Below are 20779 nucleotides of genomic sequence, written 5' to 3'. Positions count from 1 at the left end.
AACAGTTGGCAACCAACTGCACACACACACACACACACACACACAGACACACACACACACACACACACACACACACACACACACACACACACACACACACACACACACACACACACACACACACACACACACACACACACGCACGCACGCACGCACGCACGCACACGCGCGCGAGCGCGCGCGCACACACACAACCGTTGCCGTGTTGCTGCCCGTACCGCAGTGAGTCTTGCAAATATTATTGTCGCGAGCACAACGAAAGCCACAATTTCTGGCCGAGACATTATTGTATGTGCATAAAACGTACAGTTTCACTTCATACGTACAGTTTAATTTCACTGGCGTGCATAAGGCCCTTGTTACACATATCTTTTGATGGTAACCGCAAAACAAAAACAACATAAGAGAAATTCCGAGGACACCCAGGCACTTCTTGTCAGTAGAGAATGCGAAAGCACTGATGTGCAATTGAACGCCGCTGATCGGTCCTTCGAGTTTTGCACTGCAAGTAATGTTTTCGAGTTTTGCTGCGGGGTGTATCGTATCGAATTTTGCGATTAAATTCAAGCGGGTAATATTTTCTTACAGTTTCTACGTTAGCACGTTCGCCATATATAGACAGGAACCATTTGCACGATATGGCTGAGAAATCAAGTCAATTGGTTTATTATTTATTACTCGCTGCGCACGCGGCGCAGGCGACGAGAGACCGCGGAAACAGCAGCGGCCTAGCTAAGCTCAGTAGGAGTGAGAGCGCGCCCGGCCTTCAGAGAGTCCTCTCCTCTCAAGCAACACATGACGCGCTCGCGGCACTTTCACCCCCTTTTCACCTCCATTCACCAATTTTCACCCCCTTTTTATTAAGAATCTCCTTGCTATAGCAACAGCAGGCGTTCCGCTTCGCCCGCTCTGCTTCATGGAGGCGCGCTCGTGACCTGCGCAGCAGCCAACGGGAATTTAGGTGCCATTCGCTGCTACAGACACCAGCTTTTTCGCTCGACGGGCCATTTGATGTTTTCGCATCAAAAAGGAAAGAAAGGGAGACACATAACATAATATCTAGGCCTCTCTGAGTAGCCCGAAAGTTGTGGTTCAGGAGACGATTTTCTTCCCTTCTGCGTCGCTTCATGGTATGCGTGTAACTACTACAAACCTGTGCCATATATGTTTACGCTATTAACTTCATGGCTTTGCCATAATGGAGGAATGGCGTACTCCGGTTGCGCGTTGGGTTTGTTGGCACGTCCTACTAAGGCCTTAGGCGTAGCGCGAGGTAAACAGGACAGAAGGGTGACAGAGAACTCACACACTCGGCGATCTCCTGGCGTGCGAGTACTCTTGCTTAGATTAATAGTCCTTCTCCACATTGACCTGCGACTGCGATGGTGTCACCCGTGGGACAAAAACCATGGGTCACAAGCTTACTCGTAACAAACAGGGCAGACGCGTTGATTCAACGCGAACCTTGTATACCATAAAAAATGATTCTGTGAAATTTCAAGCGTGTAGGCACCTCGACGCAACGGCCATGCATGTAAAATTAGAACTTAAAGTAATTAACTTATGTGCTAAAACATTACAAAAGAGCCACATTGGGCTTTGGGTGTCCTTCGATCGCAGGTGAGTGTGTACCTGTAGAGCGTTCAACATCATAATTAAGTTTAATGTTATTTTCGCGGAACATGAGCGTTCCCTCATTCGACCCCGCATAGAAATGTGCCTCCACAGGAAGTACGCTAGCCATTTTCAATGCAGCCTTCTTTGAATTTGCACACGAAGGCCCGCTTTTTCCCTTCAAATAGAGAAAATCCTTCGTCTTGCGCTTACTTCTGGCCTTTTTCAGTAGATTTTCAGTGTGCTTATGAAGCAAGCTGTCATCAACAAAATGAAAGGGAAAAATTTCACCCACCTGACACTGCCACGAAGCTCCCTTATGAGCTTGCTTTGTAACTTCGTGCTGCTACCAGGTGGGCGACAATTTCCTCTTGCCATCAAACTTGCTCCATGTGGACTTGCGGATTTCCGCATTACTGATGTGCTAAAAGAAAAGAAGTGACACCAGCAGTAACGTAAGGTCCTCATACGAGTGACGCAATCACTGCTTGTTAACCCGGTATGGCTACCAGATGGTCGCATTTTTCTTTGTTTTCTCTAACGTGACTCCCCCTCGTGAGCATTTCAAGCGTGAGCGTGAACTGCGGTTCGTTTTCTGGCCGCTCGGGAACGTCGCTGCAACGAGGTTAGGAGTTGCGTGATAACGCACAACGTCTGATAGCCGGGCCGCATTCGCACGTTATTTGCGCTAAATACTTTCGCGCGTTTTCTGATCCTTGTTCCTACAGAAATAAAGAGAAATACATCGGAGGAGAAAGAGCAGGGCGTCCCGTCGGCGGAGAGATGTAGTGCCGCAAGCGAGTAGCGGGCATCCAGGAAGCGAGGGAGCTCGGCGGCTGCAGGAGAAAGCGGCCGGACTCGGAAATCCCCCTCCTCTTCCTCCGACGAGCTTCCAGCCTCCTCTAGCCCGGAGAGCTGCTCTTGACCGCCTTGATTCAGGCAGGCGCGCTAGCGGTGTCCCCCTCGCCCGCAGCGCTACCGCTAACGCCGCCAGCGTTGTCTCAGCCTACACCGCACTCTCCGTTTCACTCGCATCCAACTGCTGTAGTAGCCAGACAGAATTCTCTCTCTTTTCTTTTTTGTGTCTCTTGTTTTGCTTTGCCGGCGGTTTCGCTCTCTTCCCCTTTCCTTCCTGCTGGCTATAGCGGCCGGAACTGCGGTGTATGTAGACCGGCGCCACTGAGAAAACCTTAAGGGGGGCAGCCACGCTGACAACTCGAACCCCCCCCCCCCCCCCCCCAAACCAGCACCCCCCTACCTTTGAAGGCGAGGAGACACTGGCTCCTCGAGACGCCGTTCGTGGCCAGTGCAGCGCGGGCGGCCGAGACTGCTGCGTCTCGGAGGTCCTTCGTACAGTCCCGTACGTCTATCCGTGCCCGTGGTACAGTGGTGGTGTCACCGTTGCCGCCTCCACCAGACGTCGTCGTCACAGGTCGCTCACAGGAGGAGCGTGTGCAACCAGCCGTGAGTTGTTGACGGGGTGCCATCTCTTCGCCCCGTTTCGGTCGCGCTTGAGACGTCTCGGAGGAAAAGAATCGGGGACTTGGTTCGGCCAACCCACACGCCCCCAACGCCGCCGCCGTCGCGGTGCGTTGAAAAGCGCCAACGCCGGCCGGTACCTGGGCTCACCACTCGAGAAGGTCCGCCGATGAAGATGACTACGATCCCCGTGCTCCTGGTAAGCTTGGCGCTGCTTTGTGCACGTGCAGACGCCGGAGTGTGGCGCGGAACCGATCGCGAACTCCTTGTCGTTACCGGCCAGTTCTTTCTTCTGTGTTGCTTCTTTTTTGCTTTCTGCCTTACAGAGTGGAGCAAGGAGAACCACAGATAATATACGCTAAGTCCGTTACTTGTTGAGCACGCAGCTCGCCTTCTAACGCGACGAAGGAGACCAATCTTACTTAAACGAACATGAGCATTTAGAGCTTGCACATTGTACACGCTTAAGCGACAATTCTGCGTTATAATTGGCTAGACCCAGACATTGAAGATTTTTACTTCCCGGGATGTTTGACATAATAAAGCGTTTTCTCTTCTTATATAGAATAAGATTATGAGCGATCGATATCCCATTCAATTTCATTCATATTTTTTTTTTATTTGGATGAGCAGACTCCTTTGGTTATATACATGTGTAGCTGTCGTAACTCGAGCCAGTTTACAAGACGAAACCCGACGGTATACAGCTCAGACTGGCCTGAGAGAGGTACATTTAGGAGTATGTTTTAAAACGGGGCTGGAGTGTGAAAACGAATGTCGTAACCACAGCGCCGATTTGCCTGAGAGAATGACATTGCGTAATTCCGCTCAGGCTTGTTGATCGATCTCCGTGCTGACTTGCTTGTTCTCACTCAGGTAGGTGTCATACTTCACTTATCTGCTTAAAAAAAGAAAGGAAAATGAAAATGGCAGCATGAAGTTGAATTCTGCCACAGCGCTAACTGCTATAAATAGGGAACTGTTAGAATTTAAGGTATCGGCACGACGAAACATTGTGTGTTGCTTCAGCTGTCAAGAGCCTCACTAACGCCACTGAGTAGCCGGTGTGTAAATACATAAATGTACCACAAAAGTGAACAAAGATGAGAGTCATCTTACTTTTCCTATGCGCAGTCAGGGATGCTATAACGTAAAGCTATTCCAAACTTTTCTATTCCATTTCTGCAGTAAATCCTCGATGATTGGTCAAACCATTTTCGGGCCACCCCCACTTCGCCTGTCACTCACGCGACGTCACGAAAACCGTGAGAACGCCCCATCTGATATGATGTGTGCGCACTGATTATGTATGATTAGACCGAACGAAAAAAAAAATTATTTCTGATTCGCCGCTTTCTTCACCATAATGATCTGCCATTAATCAAACGTTTTCGGGCTGCGCCCACTACGCCTGCCTGTCACGCGACGTGACAAAACCGCGATAACTCACCGTGTCAATGTGACGTGTACGCGTTAAAGACGCATTAAGGTGCCGAGAAAAAGTGAATTTTTTGTCTGAATAGCTGGAGACTGCCCGGCTCCGAAAGGAATAGAAGATGGCTGCCCGCCGATTGCTCCGGGTACTAGCTACTACGGTAAATGGCACTATAGCAACGGCAAAATAAACATTTAACCGTGGCAGTATTACGTTATCGGGTCCTTTCGGCACGCATAGACATCACTTTGTCAACTCATCTTTGCTGATGATTCGTTCTAGCAGCATTTTAAATGTTCCGTTGCACGACGCTCCGATTTTCGACCAGCCTCCGCAGTCTAAGCAAGGGAAAACGGGCCAATCGCAGACCAAGGCAATCAAGGCAGAAAGCTGGGCTAGTTGGTGTGTCATCATTATTCAAAAGACTAGCGCAAAATATCAGGGACAAAGACAGAGAAGACGACAGGACGAACGCTCGTCCTGTCGCCTTCTCTGTCTTTGTCCCTGCTATTTTGCGCTAGTCTTTTGAATAATAATGACAATCGCAGACGCCGGCACCACCCTCCTGATCAGGTTATCTGCTTTCACTGTGCTGGCTCGACCTTATCGAACACTTCTCCACTTGAGCGTGCGCCTCGCCTCTTGTCAACCAATCCTATAAGAAAATCTGCGCAATGTAGGCAATGCTATTCGCTTTGAAAAAAACAAACAAATTATTCCTGTAAACGAGGAGCGCGTTTGATTGGCCGTTTCAAACAACGCATCGGGTAACCGCCTGATGCTTGCGTCCGTGGTTATGTAAATTTGACGTCAGGAGATTGGAACATGAACAGATTGGAATAGTTTTACGTTATAGGGCCCAGTTTTCTTATTAAAACGACGGTAAAAAGACGAAGTATTACGCAATCGTGGTATACCGATGTTACATGAAGGAAGTCATGTTGCTCTAGGTTGTTTTATTCTATCAACTCGGGCAGCCTGCTATTTAAATGAGTTGACTGCTGTGCTAATTTGTTTATCCAAGAATTAATTGATTATTCAGTTACTTTCCGTTCTTAGGTATTCTTCAGAGCTAGAGGCTTTCTGTATCCTCCCTCGCCGTGACATAATTTTATTGAGTGACGCTCACTGATGAAAAAAAGAAAGCTGTATGCTCCCAAACCCCCATGTATACATGGCGCCAAACCCCTATACAATCTGTTACGATGACATGGAGGGCTGCGCAAAATGCATAGGATGATGTCGGAGTATTAAAATATGAACATCATGGGGCATATCGACGTTTTCCTATAGAGTCGGGTTTTCTAGACGATTGCCCTGCAAAAGAAGAGAGCCTAGACAGCCACTCGTTTGGTGCATAGTTGTTATTCTTCTTCTTGTTCTTCTTCTTCTTCTTCTTTTTCTTCTTCTTCTTCTTCTTCTTCTTCTTATTATTATTATTATTATTATTATTATTATTATTATTGCGCCTTCCCTTCTTTTCACAAATCGGGCACAAGATCGACGTCCAAAAACAGCGGCCATAAATCTTCGTAGTCGTAGCATATCTTCTCTCCCTATTTCTCAATAATGGTCTCTCGCAGTTATAAAACTTTCACGATTGAATTTTCTTTTTTGTACTGAGGGTCGTTATGGTAATTCGCCCTCACCCCACGGGACTACGTCGCGCACTCGGTTTCATGCGGCGCACGGGCTCGTATTTACCGACTCCCTATCCTCTTAACGGGCAACGCTGGACCTGCCTCAGTTCCGCATAATATATCCGCGAGCCCTTGGGCGTTCTGCTCAACTACTATTCTCTGCGCAAGTCGAAATGCCTTGTGTCCGTTCGTCGCTATCAGCGCCAATGAGTGCCAATGGGCCAATGCGGCTGTTAATGCGGTGAGGCATCAACGGCGGTCCCACACTCTTCCGTGTCCGGCGAGTGTCTAGGTGTCAATCATATCCGGTGCTTTTGATGGCAGGCGATGGCCGCGAGTGCATACAAAAGGGCTCAAAGCGCATCCAATAAGGCCACTCCTTTCATATGACGAGCTCACCCATGCGCCAATTCCAACGCGCAGCTGCTCGAGAATGTCGGGTGATGTAATGATTTCATGGCAATAATTTTCCTTTTCGCGATTCGTCGGCGGTCTGAAAGGCGCTCCACTTGCCTTTTATATGATCAGAACTGGCCAGTCGGGAGTGGTGGATGGTATACCGGATATGGTTTTCATTCGACATGGGGAATGAACGGATTTTACGACCATCCCATTCGAAACAGTCTGGTAGCATGATGGTGCCACCGTTATTTTCCCTCTCCTGCTGCGTTTATTATCGGTCCTTGAGAACCCTTCTTCGTGTAAGCAGACTGTCGAAACTTAGTATAGCCATAAAAAAAGTGTATCTTCATTCTGGATGTACGCCAGCGACTTAATCTCACTCGGGTTGCGCTCAGCGATTTCTTATTTGTAAGGGACCGTACTTCTACTGTAGATACGAGGCTCAAACAGCGGTACTATATATATATATATATATATATATATATATATATATATATATATATAAAGAGAGAGAAAGAGAGGAGAAAGAAAGGAAGGCGGGGGCGTCAACCAGACACACGGGCAGCTTGCCACCTATACACGGAGGGCATGGGCTGTACTGGAATTCTGCTCACCCACGGGATTTAGCTCTCGTCTTCAGTGCTAGTACTTTGCGTGGGAAGTGAAGTGTTGCGGTGTGCCTTCCTTCTCTCTTTCCCTTTCGTTTCTCTCCTCTTCAATCGGGTGGGCGTGGTGTCCCTAGCTTTCAGGAGGCAACGGCTAGCCTGCTTTTCATTCTCTCTCAATGGTGTTGATATACGTTTATAGGATTAACAACAATCCTACTACTACTACTACTGCTACTACTACTACTACTACTACTACTACTACTACTACTAATAATAATCCATCCGTCTTTCCAACATTCTTTCACATCATATCAATTATCACTAAAAAGTAAAAGACCGCAAGCAGGACAACAATGTCCTCATTTAACTTTAGATGTACACGACAGATGTGGGCAGTCTCATTTTACGCATTCGCCTAAAACCATTTGCCTGCGCCTACGTGCGTTCTGGGGAAGGCAGGATCCTAAAATAAATGTGAGGGTAACAAAAAAAGAAAGAACGCTGGCGTATCGCGGAGATCAACGCGATTGGAGGCAGCTTTCGGATGGCTTCGTTAAGCGCTGCTATTGCGGCAAACGGAAGCCTGCACAAAAAAAAAAAAAAAAAAAGAGAAGATAATGAGAGAACAGCGCCGAGCGCGCAATCCACTGCTTCGCGCTCTCCGTGCTATTATCTCGGTTGCGCCGCTCCTATGCATGCGAGCTCGCTTCGGCTGCCTGGCCGACCATGCTTGCCTGCGGCGCCCAGTGGCTACTCGACGCGCGTGGCCGAACGCGACACGATTCCTTTCGCCCCTATACGACGACAGCGGTCCTCTCCGGAATCGGACGGACAGAGGGTTGCTTCCGGCCTCTTCCTTACTTCCGCCCGCTCCCCCCCTCCTCTCTTCCACTTGACTTCCTCGCGTCCCGTGGAGAGACACACCCCGGATGGAAGAGACAAGGAGCCGACCCGGTTCCGTTTCCTTGCCGCGTATCTCCGCGCGCTCGCGAACGCGAAGAAGGGTTCATATCCCGCCGTGAGTCGCGCCGATCGTCTCTGGTGATAAGCCAGCCCCGATTAGTGCGTGGCCCTGCTTACAGTACTTTGCGCTGACGCACTGAAGATACGCTGTATGCGGCGTTGGACGTGAGAAGGCGCTCACAGCCTAATCGTGTGATGCTATAAGGTGAGGCGCCGATGCGGACGATACGCCCGCTCTCCAACAACGACAATACGCGACTCTTGCGCGACAGAGGGAGAGAGAGAGAGAAAGACGCATTCCCACGTAACGTTTCAGGGAGACATCTCTAGTCGTGCTGGAATGCTTTAAACGTGCGCTGCTGATATAAGGAGCGTAAATGTAAGGCCGAATATAGCTTTAAAAAATAAAAAAAAAATGAAATGCACGAGCTTTTTCTTTTTGACGTGCCAGGCGAAGTTAACCTTGCGAGAGGCCGATCGGCAGAAAGGATCTTTACCTTTGGATTACATGCTACCAGTGGTCGATTCTGTAGAACGCGATAAACTTGATAGCACATTGGAGGAACAACGCAGTTTGCAAGCAGAAAAATACGACAAGGAACAAACAACAGACAATAAGTTCACCAATGCAACGTTTCGATGTCTAAACTAGCCTACTTTAGCTGGCGATCGGTATCCCCATTGTGAAGAAATCGGCAACAACGCAGGGAAGGCCACAGCGCAATCGAATGGCTGGAGAAAAAATTGTTGCGCTCGCTTTACCAATGCCACGGTATACCGGAAAAGAAAAAAAGAAAGGGCGTGGTTTCGTGGTTGCACGAAACCGACGTGGCACGACGTGTACTTAAGGCTCGCTCACACTGTAGGCCATCTCGACACCGATTCCGGTCTACCGACTGTCGGCGACAGCGTTTTTTACCTTCGTGTCGGCGCCTCTGTCACAATGTACCGACTCTGAGCTCTCCGCCGACCGTAGGCAGATTGTCAGCGTCGGTACAGTGTGACAGAGGCGCTGACACGAAGGTAAAAAACGCTGTCGCCGACAGTCGGTAGACCGGAATCGGTGTCGAGTGGGCCTACAGTGTGAGCGAGCCTTTAGGGTTCTTCGTTTTCGGTTTTATATTTTCCAAATTTCAGCGGGTAGAAATCGGGTCTTACTTTTAAATAAGAAAACCGGGGAGAAATTGGCGTTTTGCTGTCTGGCAGCCCAAAGTTGGGGATTTGCCTGGCAACTTAAAATAAATAAATTATGGGGTTTTACGTGCTAAAACCCTTTTATGATTATGAGGCACGCCGTAGTGGAGGACTCCAGAAATTTTGACCACCTGGGGTTCTTTAACGTGCACCTAAATCTATCTAACGGGTGTTTTCGCACTTCGCCTCCATCGAAATGCAGCCGCCGTGGCCGGGATTCGATCCCGCGATCTCGTGCTCAGCAGCCCAACACCATATCCACTGGTCAGCCACGGCGTGTGGTAACTTTCACGAACGATTAACACTTGCAATGGTCTCTTTTTGGAGACAAGCGCATTTAAACAAGCGAAATCACTGACAAGGTCATGTAATGACCGACAAAATGATTCGCGAGTCACTTACACAAATTGTCGTTGGCATCCAATATTTATATTTCTGAAAAAAAAAACACACAGACAAAAACAACAAATGGAGATGTGTTTGGGGAATAGTTCTATTCTTTGCTTTCTTTTTTGCAATTTATTTAACAAAGAAAAAAAAAGCATAGCAGTGCACACGGGCATGCTTCGTAAGGGGTAAGATGCTTTTCTAACAAGCCTTTGTTGATGTGCGTTATCATAAGCATTTTGATCCTTTCTGTGTCCATCCTAGACGTATTGGGCTTGTTCGTCTTTGTCTGTTGTGCTGTTTTACTGCTTTGCGCCATACGGTGTTGCAACGAAGTAGCTGTAATACCAACTAAACCAATTCCCACGTTTCTTAAATGTAACACAGTTGAGTAAACGTCCTCTGAGCGTCACAGCTACAGTTCGCAGTGCAGAGCTCTGCACTGTAGCTCTGCACTGCTTCACTGCACTGTAGTCAGCTCTGCATTCGCTTCGTAGCGTGTTAGCCACGCTTACGCGTATCCGACGTGCGGGAAATATGATGCGATGGGTCATTGTCGTATTCGTGTAAACGCGGCTTCTAGAAAAAGCAACTTGCTTTCGTTCACTCAAGGCTGGCAGGTGCTCAATGTATTGCACTGAAGCAGGTCGGTTTTCGCTTGAGCGTTTAGCAAGAGGGAAGCGTCCGTTATATTTATGCATGAATAACGTTAGTACTACGACATATCTTAACCACTTCGCCACAAAAGTTGGATAGCCTTCTGACACCTGCACTTATTGTTACCCTTTACGAAAGGAAAAACTTCAGGGAGAAATAGGGTCGGACCCGGTTTTGACAAAGCTTCTTCGAGGCGCAAAAAGCGGAAATTATGGGGCTTTAAACCAAAGCGAAGTAGCCCACGTACGATCAGCCTGAATTATTGCAGGGATTTCATTGCCAGGTGTACTAAACTGGGGAGAATAAAACTATTGAACCGCAGTATAATGGCGTCACACAGAGGGCGTGAACCATTTAGCCTGAGCAGCAAATTGCTCAAGCGATTAGCTCATGCCATTTCGTAAAATTTTTAATAAGAAAGAGAGAGGGAGCGGGGAACGATTTCATTCACTCGATCGAGTTTGGGTCTCGCTATTCACACTCTTCCGAGGTAGATGGTGCCATCTTAGAGCAACGTTTCCACCCCCACCCCCCCCTCTCTCTCTATTTACTAACTCTACTGCTTTCTTTCCCCTCAAGCAATGACTGACTGAATACTGAAACAGCATCACAGGCAGTTTCGTGTTGACTTTCCTAAGCGCCTGCGTGATCGCTTTTGGCCACATTATATTTATTCCAGTGCGCGCATGTGTGAACTTTCTATTTCATTTTCTCTGTCATCTTTCTATTTCATTTTTTATTATTATTCCACCCTGTAACCTAGCCAACCGGACGCTCTTCTGTTTCACATTCCGTCACCTTCGTCTCTCTCTCTCTACGCGCCCTCAAAATCCTCCTGTAGCGCGTGTTTCACTTCGCAAACGATCGCTGACCTAATTTATCTAGCTTTCGGCGTCAAGTCTAGAACGTGCGCTGGGACAGCGAAGTGCGTCCGCGGAAGCGGTCTGCTCCATCTCAAAGAAAAAAAAAAAAAGACACAGCGATGTAATTTAGAGAATAACGTAGAAAAATAAAGCGTAGCAGCCCGCACGCAGGGGACCCGTTAGTGATATACGCCGTGCCATACGGAAGTTCATTGACTTTCAAGACCCGAGCGTTCTTATTTCTGGAGAATGCGCGCGGCCGTCGCGTCTCGCTTGTCGCCGTTTCCTCCGGGCGACAACGATTCTGGGTGCGCGTCACTACGCGTCATTCCTCCGCGTCCGGCAATGGAGGCTAACAAACGAATTATTCGCATTCTGGCCTCGTTTAATGGCACGACGCGGTGTCGCTACATGACAGCTGTCAGCGGGCTACACATTCCCCCCCCCCCTCTCTCTCTCTCTTTCGCCAGTCTCTCGTTTCGAAGTTGTCGTTCGACGTCGTGAGGCACCCACGTGCCCCTCCTCTTTGAAGTGTGTTATAATGTGCTCGAATTTAACGGTGTGTTTGTTTTGCGTTCAATTCTCTATACTGTCGACGATACGCTACACACGTACATTTTTTTGTTTCAATGTATACGCTTTTCTTCTTTCTGTGAGCCTTAGTACAGGCAGACCCTTCACGCAGGTAACGTCTGGTAAGTGCTGTGCCGATATTTACTTCCAGGTTTCACTTGTTTTTATCAGTCCCAAATGTTTGTTTCGAAATATGTGCTTAATAATTGATCCGGAGTAATGAAAACTTGGTTTTAAACCTTTACCTTCCAATTTCTTTCGTAAAGAAGTGTACGAAACTTACTGTCTTTTTTTATTCCAGAAAATTGTTACACATCATAACTGGATTCGACAAGCGCAGTACACGCGCGGTATGCCCATTATATATATATATATATATATATATATATATATATATATATATATATATATATATATATATATATATATATATATATATATATATATATATAGAGAGAGAGAGAGAGAGAGAGAGAGAGAGAGAAGTGATAAGGGAAAGGCATAAAGGGTAGCCAGGCTTAGCTCGGTTAGCTACCCTGCCCTGGTAAACGGGAAAAGAGCACTAAAATATGAGAAGAAGCTAACAGTACGCACGGATACAAACACATGAAAGCGTTCATCAAAATATCGTTATAAGACGTTTGCTCTGAAAGATAGACTTTTGCTCAGCGCACATGCAAGGTTTCGGCGCGATTGTCTGAGCAGATGGTAAAGAAATGAACCGATGCCTTCGAGGAAGTGCCGAAGCTCAAATGCACGACGCGAACCGAGTCGACGAACGCGGTTCGGCTGCGGCAAGCCAAGCGGAAGAAACTGGGACATGGAGGTGTACGGCTCGTATTTGAGCCCATTGGCACATACAGCTAGGACAAGTACAGCTCGGGCTGGGTACGTAAAGGGTTAGGAAGAATATTAGTCAGTGTTCTTTTCTTTTCTTTTTTTTTTCTTTTTTACGCGTCCTTTCCCCGCGTATGCCTCTTCATCGTCGTCGCTGCTTGCATAAGTTTATTGGACAGCGATTAGGTGCCGGAAGATGTTGGGCCTGTTGGGCTGCGGGGTCACGGGGTGCAAGGCACCGGTGAACGCTAGTGATAGGCGCGTGCTGAAATCGTCACTCCCTCTCCCCTCCCCCCCCCCCCCTCTACCCCCAAACCTGTTGCGCTAACATCAATAAACGCGCGCCTTGCGCAGTCGATATGCCACGCCATATCCGTACTATATTCACAGTAAACTCGCGCGAATCCAGCTTATCGGGTGCTTCAGTTCAAGGTGAGAGCTAGGTCACCCTCCGCACCGTTATAATTCCTTGAGTGTATTTTTTTTTCTGGATCACCAACTGCGAATCGTAAGCTCTTCCGATTTGCATATGCACGCAAGTGGCCGTGTGTGCTACCGCTTGCCGCTGTCGCTGGCGCGCGCAATGTGCTGAACTCGAGCACGCCGTCTCATTCGGTGAACGGCTCGTTGCGATCGATCGCGTAAAGGTCGTCCTCCTCCGATCGAAAACCGGCCGGTAGACATGCAAAGCGGAACATGGCCTACATTCCCCCCTCCTCACGGCCCTTTTCTTATTTTCCTTCTTCGGCGCTTTCTACAGGTAGTGCGCCTTTCGGCACGAATTCTAAGCGAGTTGCTAAGTGATCCCCGTCACCAAAGGGCAATGACTGTGCTTTCACTTCAACTATTTTCTTGGGTTGGTTTTTCAGATTTAGAATATCAGTGCATGTACTAATGCTGGCGCGTACTGTATCGTAACGCTACCTGACAAGATATATTTTCTTTATCTTTACAAGAAAAGTACTTTTCGCAAACATTAGTTTGCTCGAAGGCTCAAATCAATGGCGAGAGAGTGATTTTTTCGACGTCTATATAGGCTTGTACACAAGTCACGATTAGTTAGGACGGTAATGGATCACTCGAAAAGACACTATAAAAAGCAACGGTAAACAAATTTAGACTGGCGTTCTCAAAGCCCCATTTTAATTTATTTGGCGAATAAATGTTAATTTTTTACCAAAGAAAATGAAGGCCATAATAAGCACTTCGAAATTTTGCGCCGAGACCTCTTCCTCGCTGCTGGGTGCGTCAGAGTAACATCGCAGATTTCAAATTATTTTCTCGCATTTAGGTCATTTTAGTGCGCGTAAGGTTCTCTAAATTTGACAGGTCTTGTTTTTTGGTTTATTTTTAGACGCAGTGTATTCTCACTTTACCGATAAGGAATCAACTAGACCCAAGCAGATGCTGTCCGAATCTATGGCGTCACAGCAAAGTGGTGCAGAAACTTCGTGGAAGCGTCGCCACCTGTGTTTTTCTTTTGGGTCTCCACCGAGGCCTCCTCCCTCAACAATAGCGGCAGTTTTGGTGTAGCTGATGCGCATAGATGCAGCCAACAAACTGAATTAGCCAGTGATTTTCATTTGAGCATCCAATTACGGAACTTTCCAAGTTGCTTTGGACATTATAGTGGCGTTGCTATATCCATCAAGTCTGCAATAGCTTTTAATCAACGCCCACGTGGCTTCAATATGCCCTGAGGGGCAACGAGAGAGAGAGAAAAATTTGTTATTCAGACCGAATGAAATGACAGAATTTCGAGTATCGCATTAGCAATCGAAAATGCAGTTATGAATGCAGAATATACCAGTTAACGTTGAATTGAGTGGGACCTCGCTAGCAGGGACTGATATTACTTTATTTTTATCAATGGTGAGGACCAAATCTAGGCAATCTTGTGTAAGAGGAAGTGCGCGGCTTCTGTCCAATGCTCCATTTAAATGAAACACCCTCACACAGAAATCCCAATTCTAACAGGGCCTTCCTCTTACGTTACACCCAGAGAGGCGTTCGCGAACACAGTGTAACGCAGATCCGGTGGTGCAACGGCGTTGCCCCCAAAAAATCACAATTGGAACGAAAGCGTATTAGAATATAGTCTGCTGAAGTCTGCGCCTTACAGACTACCTGATACATATGCTAAGCCACTAATTACTGCGTTGACTGTCGCGGCTCTAATCGCCATCTCTTCTATGTTAATCCTCCTTCCTACCTTAAGCGAAAAACTTTCAACTTGATTGCACCCGTTGGGCCGGAAGTGACCGGAATCGCGCCTATACTGGGCGCGCGACGCGTATTTAACTAATAGCCGCCAGTAATCGCGACTTCAGCGGCGGCGGCGGCGACGGCGGCAGCAGCGCTATCGCCGGCGCTGTTGGCAAACACGAGCGGTGCGAGCCCGAAGGTTGGACTCGTTTCCCGCACACCCTGCCTTCGCGTAGCTGGCGACTCGCACGTCAACGGATTTGCAACGAGGAAAATACAAGGTAAACAACCATGAACATCCTGCGTGAAGGATAGGAGCAGTTCGGGCAGCCATACGCAGCCTCGCTATTACGGTGCACCGTCTGGGATCCTGTAGAGGGCACATGTGTCGATCAGCCTTTACACTGACGACGTCGCTCGTATAAGAAGCCGTTCCCGTGCTCCGGTTGATACCAGGTGCTTTCACTTTCCGGAGTGCAAGGGCTTGCGTTTTTGCGCGTGTCTTCATTCTCGTCCATGCATCTGCACATAGGAGACTACATCGCGATCGAAGCTTCCTGTAGTTGTATTTGTCGCCATGTGTTCGATTTACTGATATTGTTAGTTTTTTTTTTCTTTCTAACAGTTTTACAACAAGTACTAATACTGTTATTTTTACCAATACTACCTCTGGTAGAAATAGTAGTGGTGGTGCTATAATAATGGTGGGAAAAGTTTCAGCAGGATTTATGGGCGACTAACACGATTCCACCCGAACATGTCAGATATCACTGTACAAGCCTTGATAGCTAAACCCTCCTCGAGTCCACTTTCCTCTTCCTCGATGCACCGACCTCCAACGGGTCTCGAACAGTAGTAACAGCAGTTACTTGTAATAAGAGTTTATGCATAGTAGTAATTGTAGTTTCATAGTCGCAGTAGCTTATGTACCTTAACATTCCAAAGTGAAACGAATCTGCCGTTACTGTAAAGCTGCTTTCCTTGTTTTACTTTTAGTAACAAATACGGTTATTCTCAGGCCGACGCACTGACATATGTGTAGTGACGGGTATTGGGATTTGATCAGCTGGCCACGATCGTTAGCCATTCATAAAAATTTTCCGTCGTATGCGCTTACGGTATGGAAAATACTGCGTCAAATTCAATGACGTACAAACTGCAGCTTCCACTGTGCTGCACTGTTTTGCGGAAACGCGGTATGCACAAGCACTCTGCCATAAGAAGAGAGGAAGAAAAAGAGAGGGGGGAATTCAAATCATAGGAGCCGAACAAGCAAAATGCGCCGTCGCCAAAGCACGCGGCCCGAGCGAAGGTCGTTCCCTGACGCGAGTAATTGTCGGCACCGCAGACATCGCACGCGATCTTATACGCGCTGTCGCAGCGCGCCGCAAGGATGATTGCGCATAAGTGGAGCGCAGCGGCGCGTTGCGCGTCTGTCTATACACTCACGCGGGCGTAGCGAAAGCGCTTGTACGCCGTATTTCTTGTTTTTATGGGCGTAACCACGCAGGCGACGGCAGCAGCGCAACGCGCCAGTTTGTCAGCGCTGCTGGCATAAACACGACACGGACTGCTGCCCCGCACAAGCATGCCCGCGTAGGGCTCACAAGTCCTACGTATAGTACACGTCGCTCATGGCTCAGTGTATGGCACACTGATCGTGTGACGTATGTTGAAAACCGGATTGTTATGTAGTACTACGATACTGCGGCTATACACCATTGTTGAATGCATGACGTTGCCGCACCGTGGTTACGTCGCGATTACGTGAGACGTTGACGTAACACTGGTTTCTAGCGCTGTCGTCTACTGGTTTGTGGCGCGGTTACGCTCATTCAGTCGGCGAGGCGTTGTTTGACCATGGCGCGTGCGCATGCCGACGAGCTTCGCAGCAGTCGTCGTTGCCTTCTGTTATATAGTTCGATTTCACTACCACATCGATGTACTCGTCCGTCGTTTGGTTCGGTTCGAAATGACGAAAAACCAAGACGGGAACAAGAAAGCAAATCGACGACCATCTGCACGATAGTACGCAGGAAGTTGATCGCGAGCTGTGGATTGTCGGTGCCCTACTTCACTTATGCTTCGTATTCGCTGACGAGGCATTCGGAACTCTGATCGTTCACTCTTCGCCGATCGCTTCGTTCAAAACCTGATGGCAAAGCGCGTAAGTACAGCGTAGTTCTTACGAGCAGACCTGGAAAAATGCATGCGGAAATAGGCTTCCCAGAGCTTGTCGCCTGGCGCTTGCAAGAAAAATACCTAGCGGCGACCACTAGACCGGAGTCGCCAAACTCGGCGACACCCACCCTGCCGTCATGGTCGCTGTGCCATGCTCTATCCGAATTGTGCCGCTTTCACTCGCAATCTGTGCTGTGGTTCCGCTGTCGCCGTCGGGTGGCTTCGGCATGACGACGCTCGCTCTTCGCCAATCAACGACTGTAGAGGTGCAAACGGCCGACCTCGGTGCATACTCGACTGCGCTAGAGCTCTCTCCTTCATTTCATTTCAATTCGCGACTTGTGTTAGCGTTGACTCGCCCTGCTCCGAACACAACGCCCACCTTCGTGAAGGAATGGAACGCTGGTCACATGGTGCGCAGGCGCACGTGCTAACTTGCAGATAATTTCTGCTGGGTGTCTGCAGAACTACGCGCAATATTCTTCCTTCCAAATGTGGAAGGAAGAATCTAAGTGCATATATTCCGTTCAGTATAAGTTCTCTGAGCGGATAACTTCAAAGTCAACACGAAGACACTTGCGTCAGATTACGGCAACTGTATGCAGCTACATCTTCCGCTGACGATTCGAAAGCTTCCTGCTCGATTAAACGTCTTAGTGAAAGTGAAACGTCTTTCAAAATGCCGGCCATCGAGCTAGACGAGTCATAATAGAAGGCGTTCTTCATTCAACAGTTTGCTTGCGTTTGTTCATCCACGCGTTTGAAAAGACAATTCGCTGCTTATTTGCGGAATACTGGAAACGTCTTTAGGATGTACCGCCTAACCTACAGAGGGCAATGTCGTAAACCTTATTGACGCTAAGTAGACGCATATGCGTAATTCAGGCTACACGTCCGTGTTGTCTATGTGGCATGCGGCCATTAAAGCTGTTTCGTCAATTGCCTCGGCATGCTAAGGTCATCGGACTACCGGGCTGCATTCGAGGCGTCGCTTTCTTCCGCCCGCCGTCTGCGCCTTGAGGAAAAAAGGCGCGGCGGCCGCACCGCTTGTTGCCGAGGCCGGTGCCGCAGCCCCCTTCGGCGTATACAGCTTGGCGCTTATGGGCGTGACCGGTGGTGAAACGCGAATCCACCGTCAGCGGAGCGATCACGAGAGCTGTACGATGGCTGCTAGAGCGCTTCCACGTCGAAGCACCGGTTGATCCTGATTATATGGACGCTGCCTTCCTGCCGCATGTTCTGGCGATCACCAGCCTCGGAGTGGCTTATGCATGCCTTAGCGGGCGCACCGCAGCAAGTTGCCAGCAGTTTACAACGACTTGAAGGTAAACACAAGAACAGCGCCAGCACGTTTGCATAATGAGTGGTTTGGGGACCATGAAAGCAGCGCGAGCGGATAAGCGCGGTCACGACTGGCCGAACGCGGCTGTGGTTCACGCCCGATGGTAACGAGGAAGCGAAGAGTCCCCGAGAAGGGATTACGGGCAGGTAGATTAGATCTGACGAAGTCCGCGATGTGTAGGCTTAGAATCACAGGCCGTGTTAGCGCCGTTAAAGGCTGCGTATTCCGAGTAACGACTTGAGTTTCCACGCGATCTATTGTCAAGCCGACGCCCGCTGCACAGGAAAGTGATCGCGTTTGTCGATAATCGCAGCGATTTGTATTTCTCATCATCAGTTTGGCTTTTGATTCTTACTATTCCGACGTCTAAACTAAAGTGCCTTTAATTGGCAACCCTCAGTCCACCTAGCTGTTTAAAGCGAGGCACACTCCCAGCCATTCCTACTAAAGGGTTTCCATCAAAACGAATCTGTAGTGACCTCACGCTCGCCTTCTACGACGCAGTAGCGCAATTATAACTACGAGAAAACGAAAGTAGCTGACGACGGACCACACAGTGAGCACAAATGTATTCATTCTTCTTTCTGCAAAGAATTGCTACACATTCGGCGAAAGACGCCGAAGACAACTTATATATGTATTGCCTTCATATATAAGTTTCCACCAGGATACTGTGTTTTTGCAAGTTATATGTGTATTCCGCGTTACATTATTGACGTGGGTGCTGCACATGTATAACCTCTACGTCTCTTACAGCTTTTCACGCTCTTTAAGAAGCAGTGTAAGAGCGGTCTCTTCTCCACACAATATTTCGGTGCTAGGACATGGCGTATAAAGGTCGTCAGGCAGCCTGCAGGTCATTCATTCTACTGCTATCACTTCGAAGGCAAAGTTCTCCGTCCGCAAGTTTAGAAGATTCGGGACATGCGTACGAGCGACTTGATTGCTGGCACAGTGGAGATACTTTGTTAGCTCTAAAGGGGGGCGGCCGACTCCAAAATATTTTCTCCTCCCCTCCACTCATCCCTGTCTCGATCCCTCTTAGCGTCATGAGTGCCAAGTGATGGGGTACGTCCTGCTGTGTACGAAAATGGGGACTCATGCTCTGCCCCCTCCCCGCAAAAAAGAAATTTCGGGCCCTGCTATTGTTTGCTTAGCAGACAACATCAAATAACTTGCATGTCATTATTAGGTTGCTTGGACGATTGAAATTAAAGAAAATTAAATTACTTCGAGGTCCGCGTTTCTGACAGCCTTATGGCGCACGCGCATACGTCGTCTGCGGTTGCCTACACGTCTCTGAAACGACCAAGCCTCGCCTGTAGCTCAGCCTCATTCGGTCTTTTCGTATCCGCGTCGTCTCTGGGAGAAAATAATTAAAGCGCGTCCCCTTTCAAATGCGCTGCAGGGCTAGGGGGTGAGAGAGGGCGCGGTCTTATAATTGTATCGACTGGCACCACCAAAGCGAGGGCGAAGACTGCTTCCTCGTGCCGAGATCAGGCACGGAGTTACGCCGCGTTTCTTTGTCGCCCCAAAGATTAGGTGACCGGAGCGTCGACACGCTTTGGGCGTCCTTTCCCTGTCCACTGTGCGGACGGGACGAAAAAAATGCGAGCGAGAAAAGAAAACGGAGTTACGGAGAAGGCGACCTGTTGAAAGAGGGAGTCCATTTTTAGTGGAATGAACGGCGCCACTTCCTTCCGGGGGGCGGCTGCGCATATATCCCTGCGTAACGGTTTCAGCGGCCAGCTATACGAGCACGTGTCTATGTGGTCACGTGGCGGCATGCCGACGCGTGTGCGAAGAGAGCCTGCCCTACGCGGGCTACTATAGGAGGCTCGCGTCAGCGCGTGCAGGCGGGGCTGGCTGTATAGTATACTTGCAGGGCAGCGATACCCCGAAATAGATGAGGCGCGCACGTTTTCGTACTAGCTCAGGCTTGGAGGGCCACTCGCATTGTAATATATCTATGCGCAAGAGCGTAGGGAGGTTTGTGGAGAGTTAGAGAGAGGCCTAGACGTTAACGAAAGCAGCACTAGCTGCACTACCCTTATTTCTTGTCTGGAATGCTGCTCCCGACCCAGTGCAGGACGAGAGAAGAGATGCGATGCAACTCACTCACTCACTCACTCACTCACTCACTCACTCACTCACTCACTCACTCACTCACTCACTCACTCACTCACTCACTCACTCACTCACTCACTCACTCACTCACTCACTCACTCACTCACTCACTCACTCACTCACTCACTCACTCACTCACTCACTCACTCACTCACTCACTCACTCACTCACTCACTCACTCACTCACATTAAAGCGTCAACTTCGATGAATTCTGCGTTAGGTCTGCAGGGGGCTCAGCGCTCGCCATGCGTTGCAGATGAAGTTCATCACT

At 48.7% G+C, this 20779-nt stretch overlaps 1 protein-coding gene across 1 annotated transcript in view; it reads left to right on the top strand.

Moving 5' to 3' along the window:
* The first annotated feature begins 2954 nt into the window (after positions 1-2954).
* The window catches only part of LOC142576318 (uncharacterized), a 66312-nt gene continuing 48487 nt past the window's right edge, over positions 2955-20779 (top strand). Inside the window, exon 1 of the mRNA XM_075686397.1 lies at positions 2955-3292. Within this exon, the coding sequence (XP_075542512.1) occupies positions 3263-3292 (30 nt within the window). The 5' untranslated portion in view covers positions 2955-3262. The remainder of the gene's footprint in view (positions 3293-20779) is intronic.

Source organism: Dermacentor variabilis, chromosome 3, assembly GCF_050947875.1.
Source record: "Dermacentor variabilis isolate Ectoservices chromosome 3, ASM5094787v1, whole genome shotgun sequence".
NCBI classification, from domain to species: Eukaryota; Metazoa; Arthropoda; class Arachnida; order Ixodida; family Ixodidae; genus Dermacentor; species Dermacentor variabilis.
Note: the sequence above shows the minus strand (reverse complement) of the source record. Positions and strands in the feature narration are given on the sequence as shown.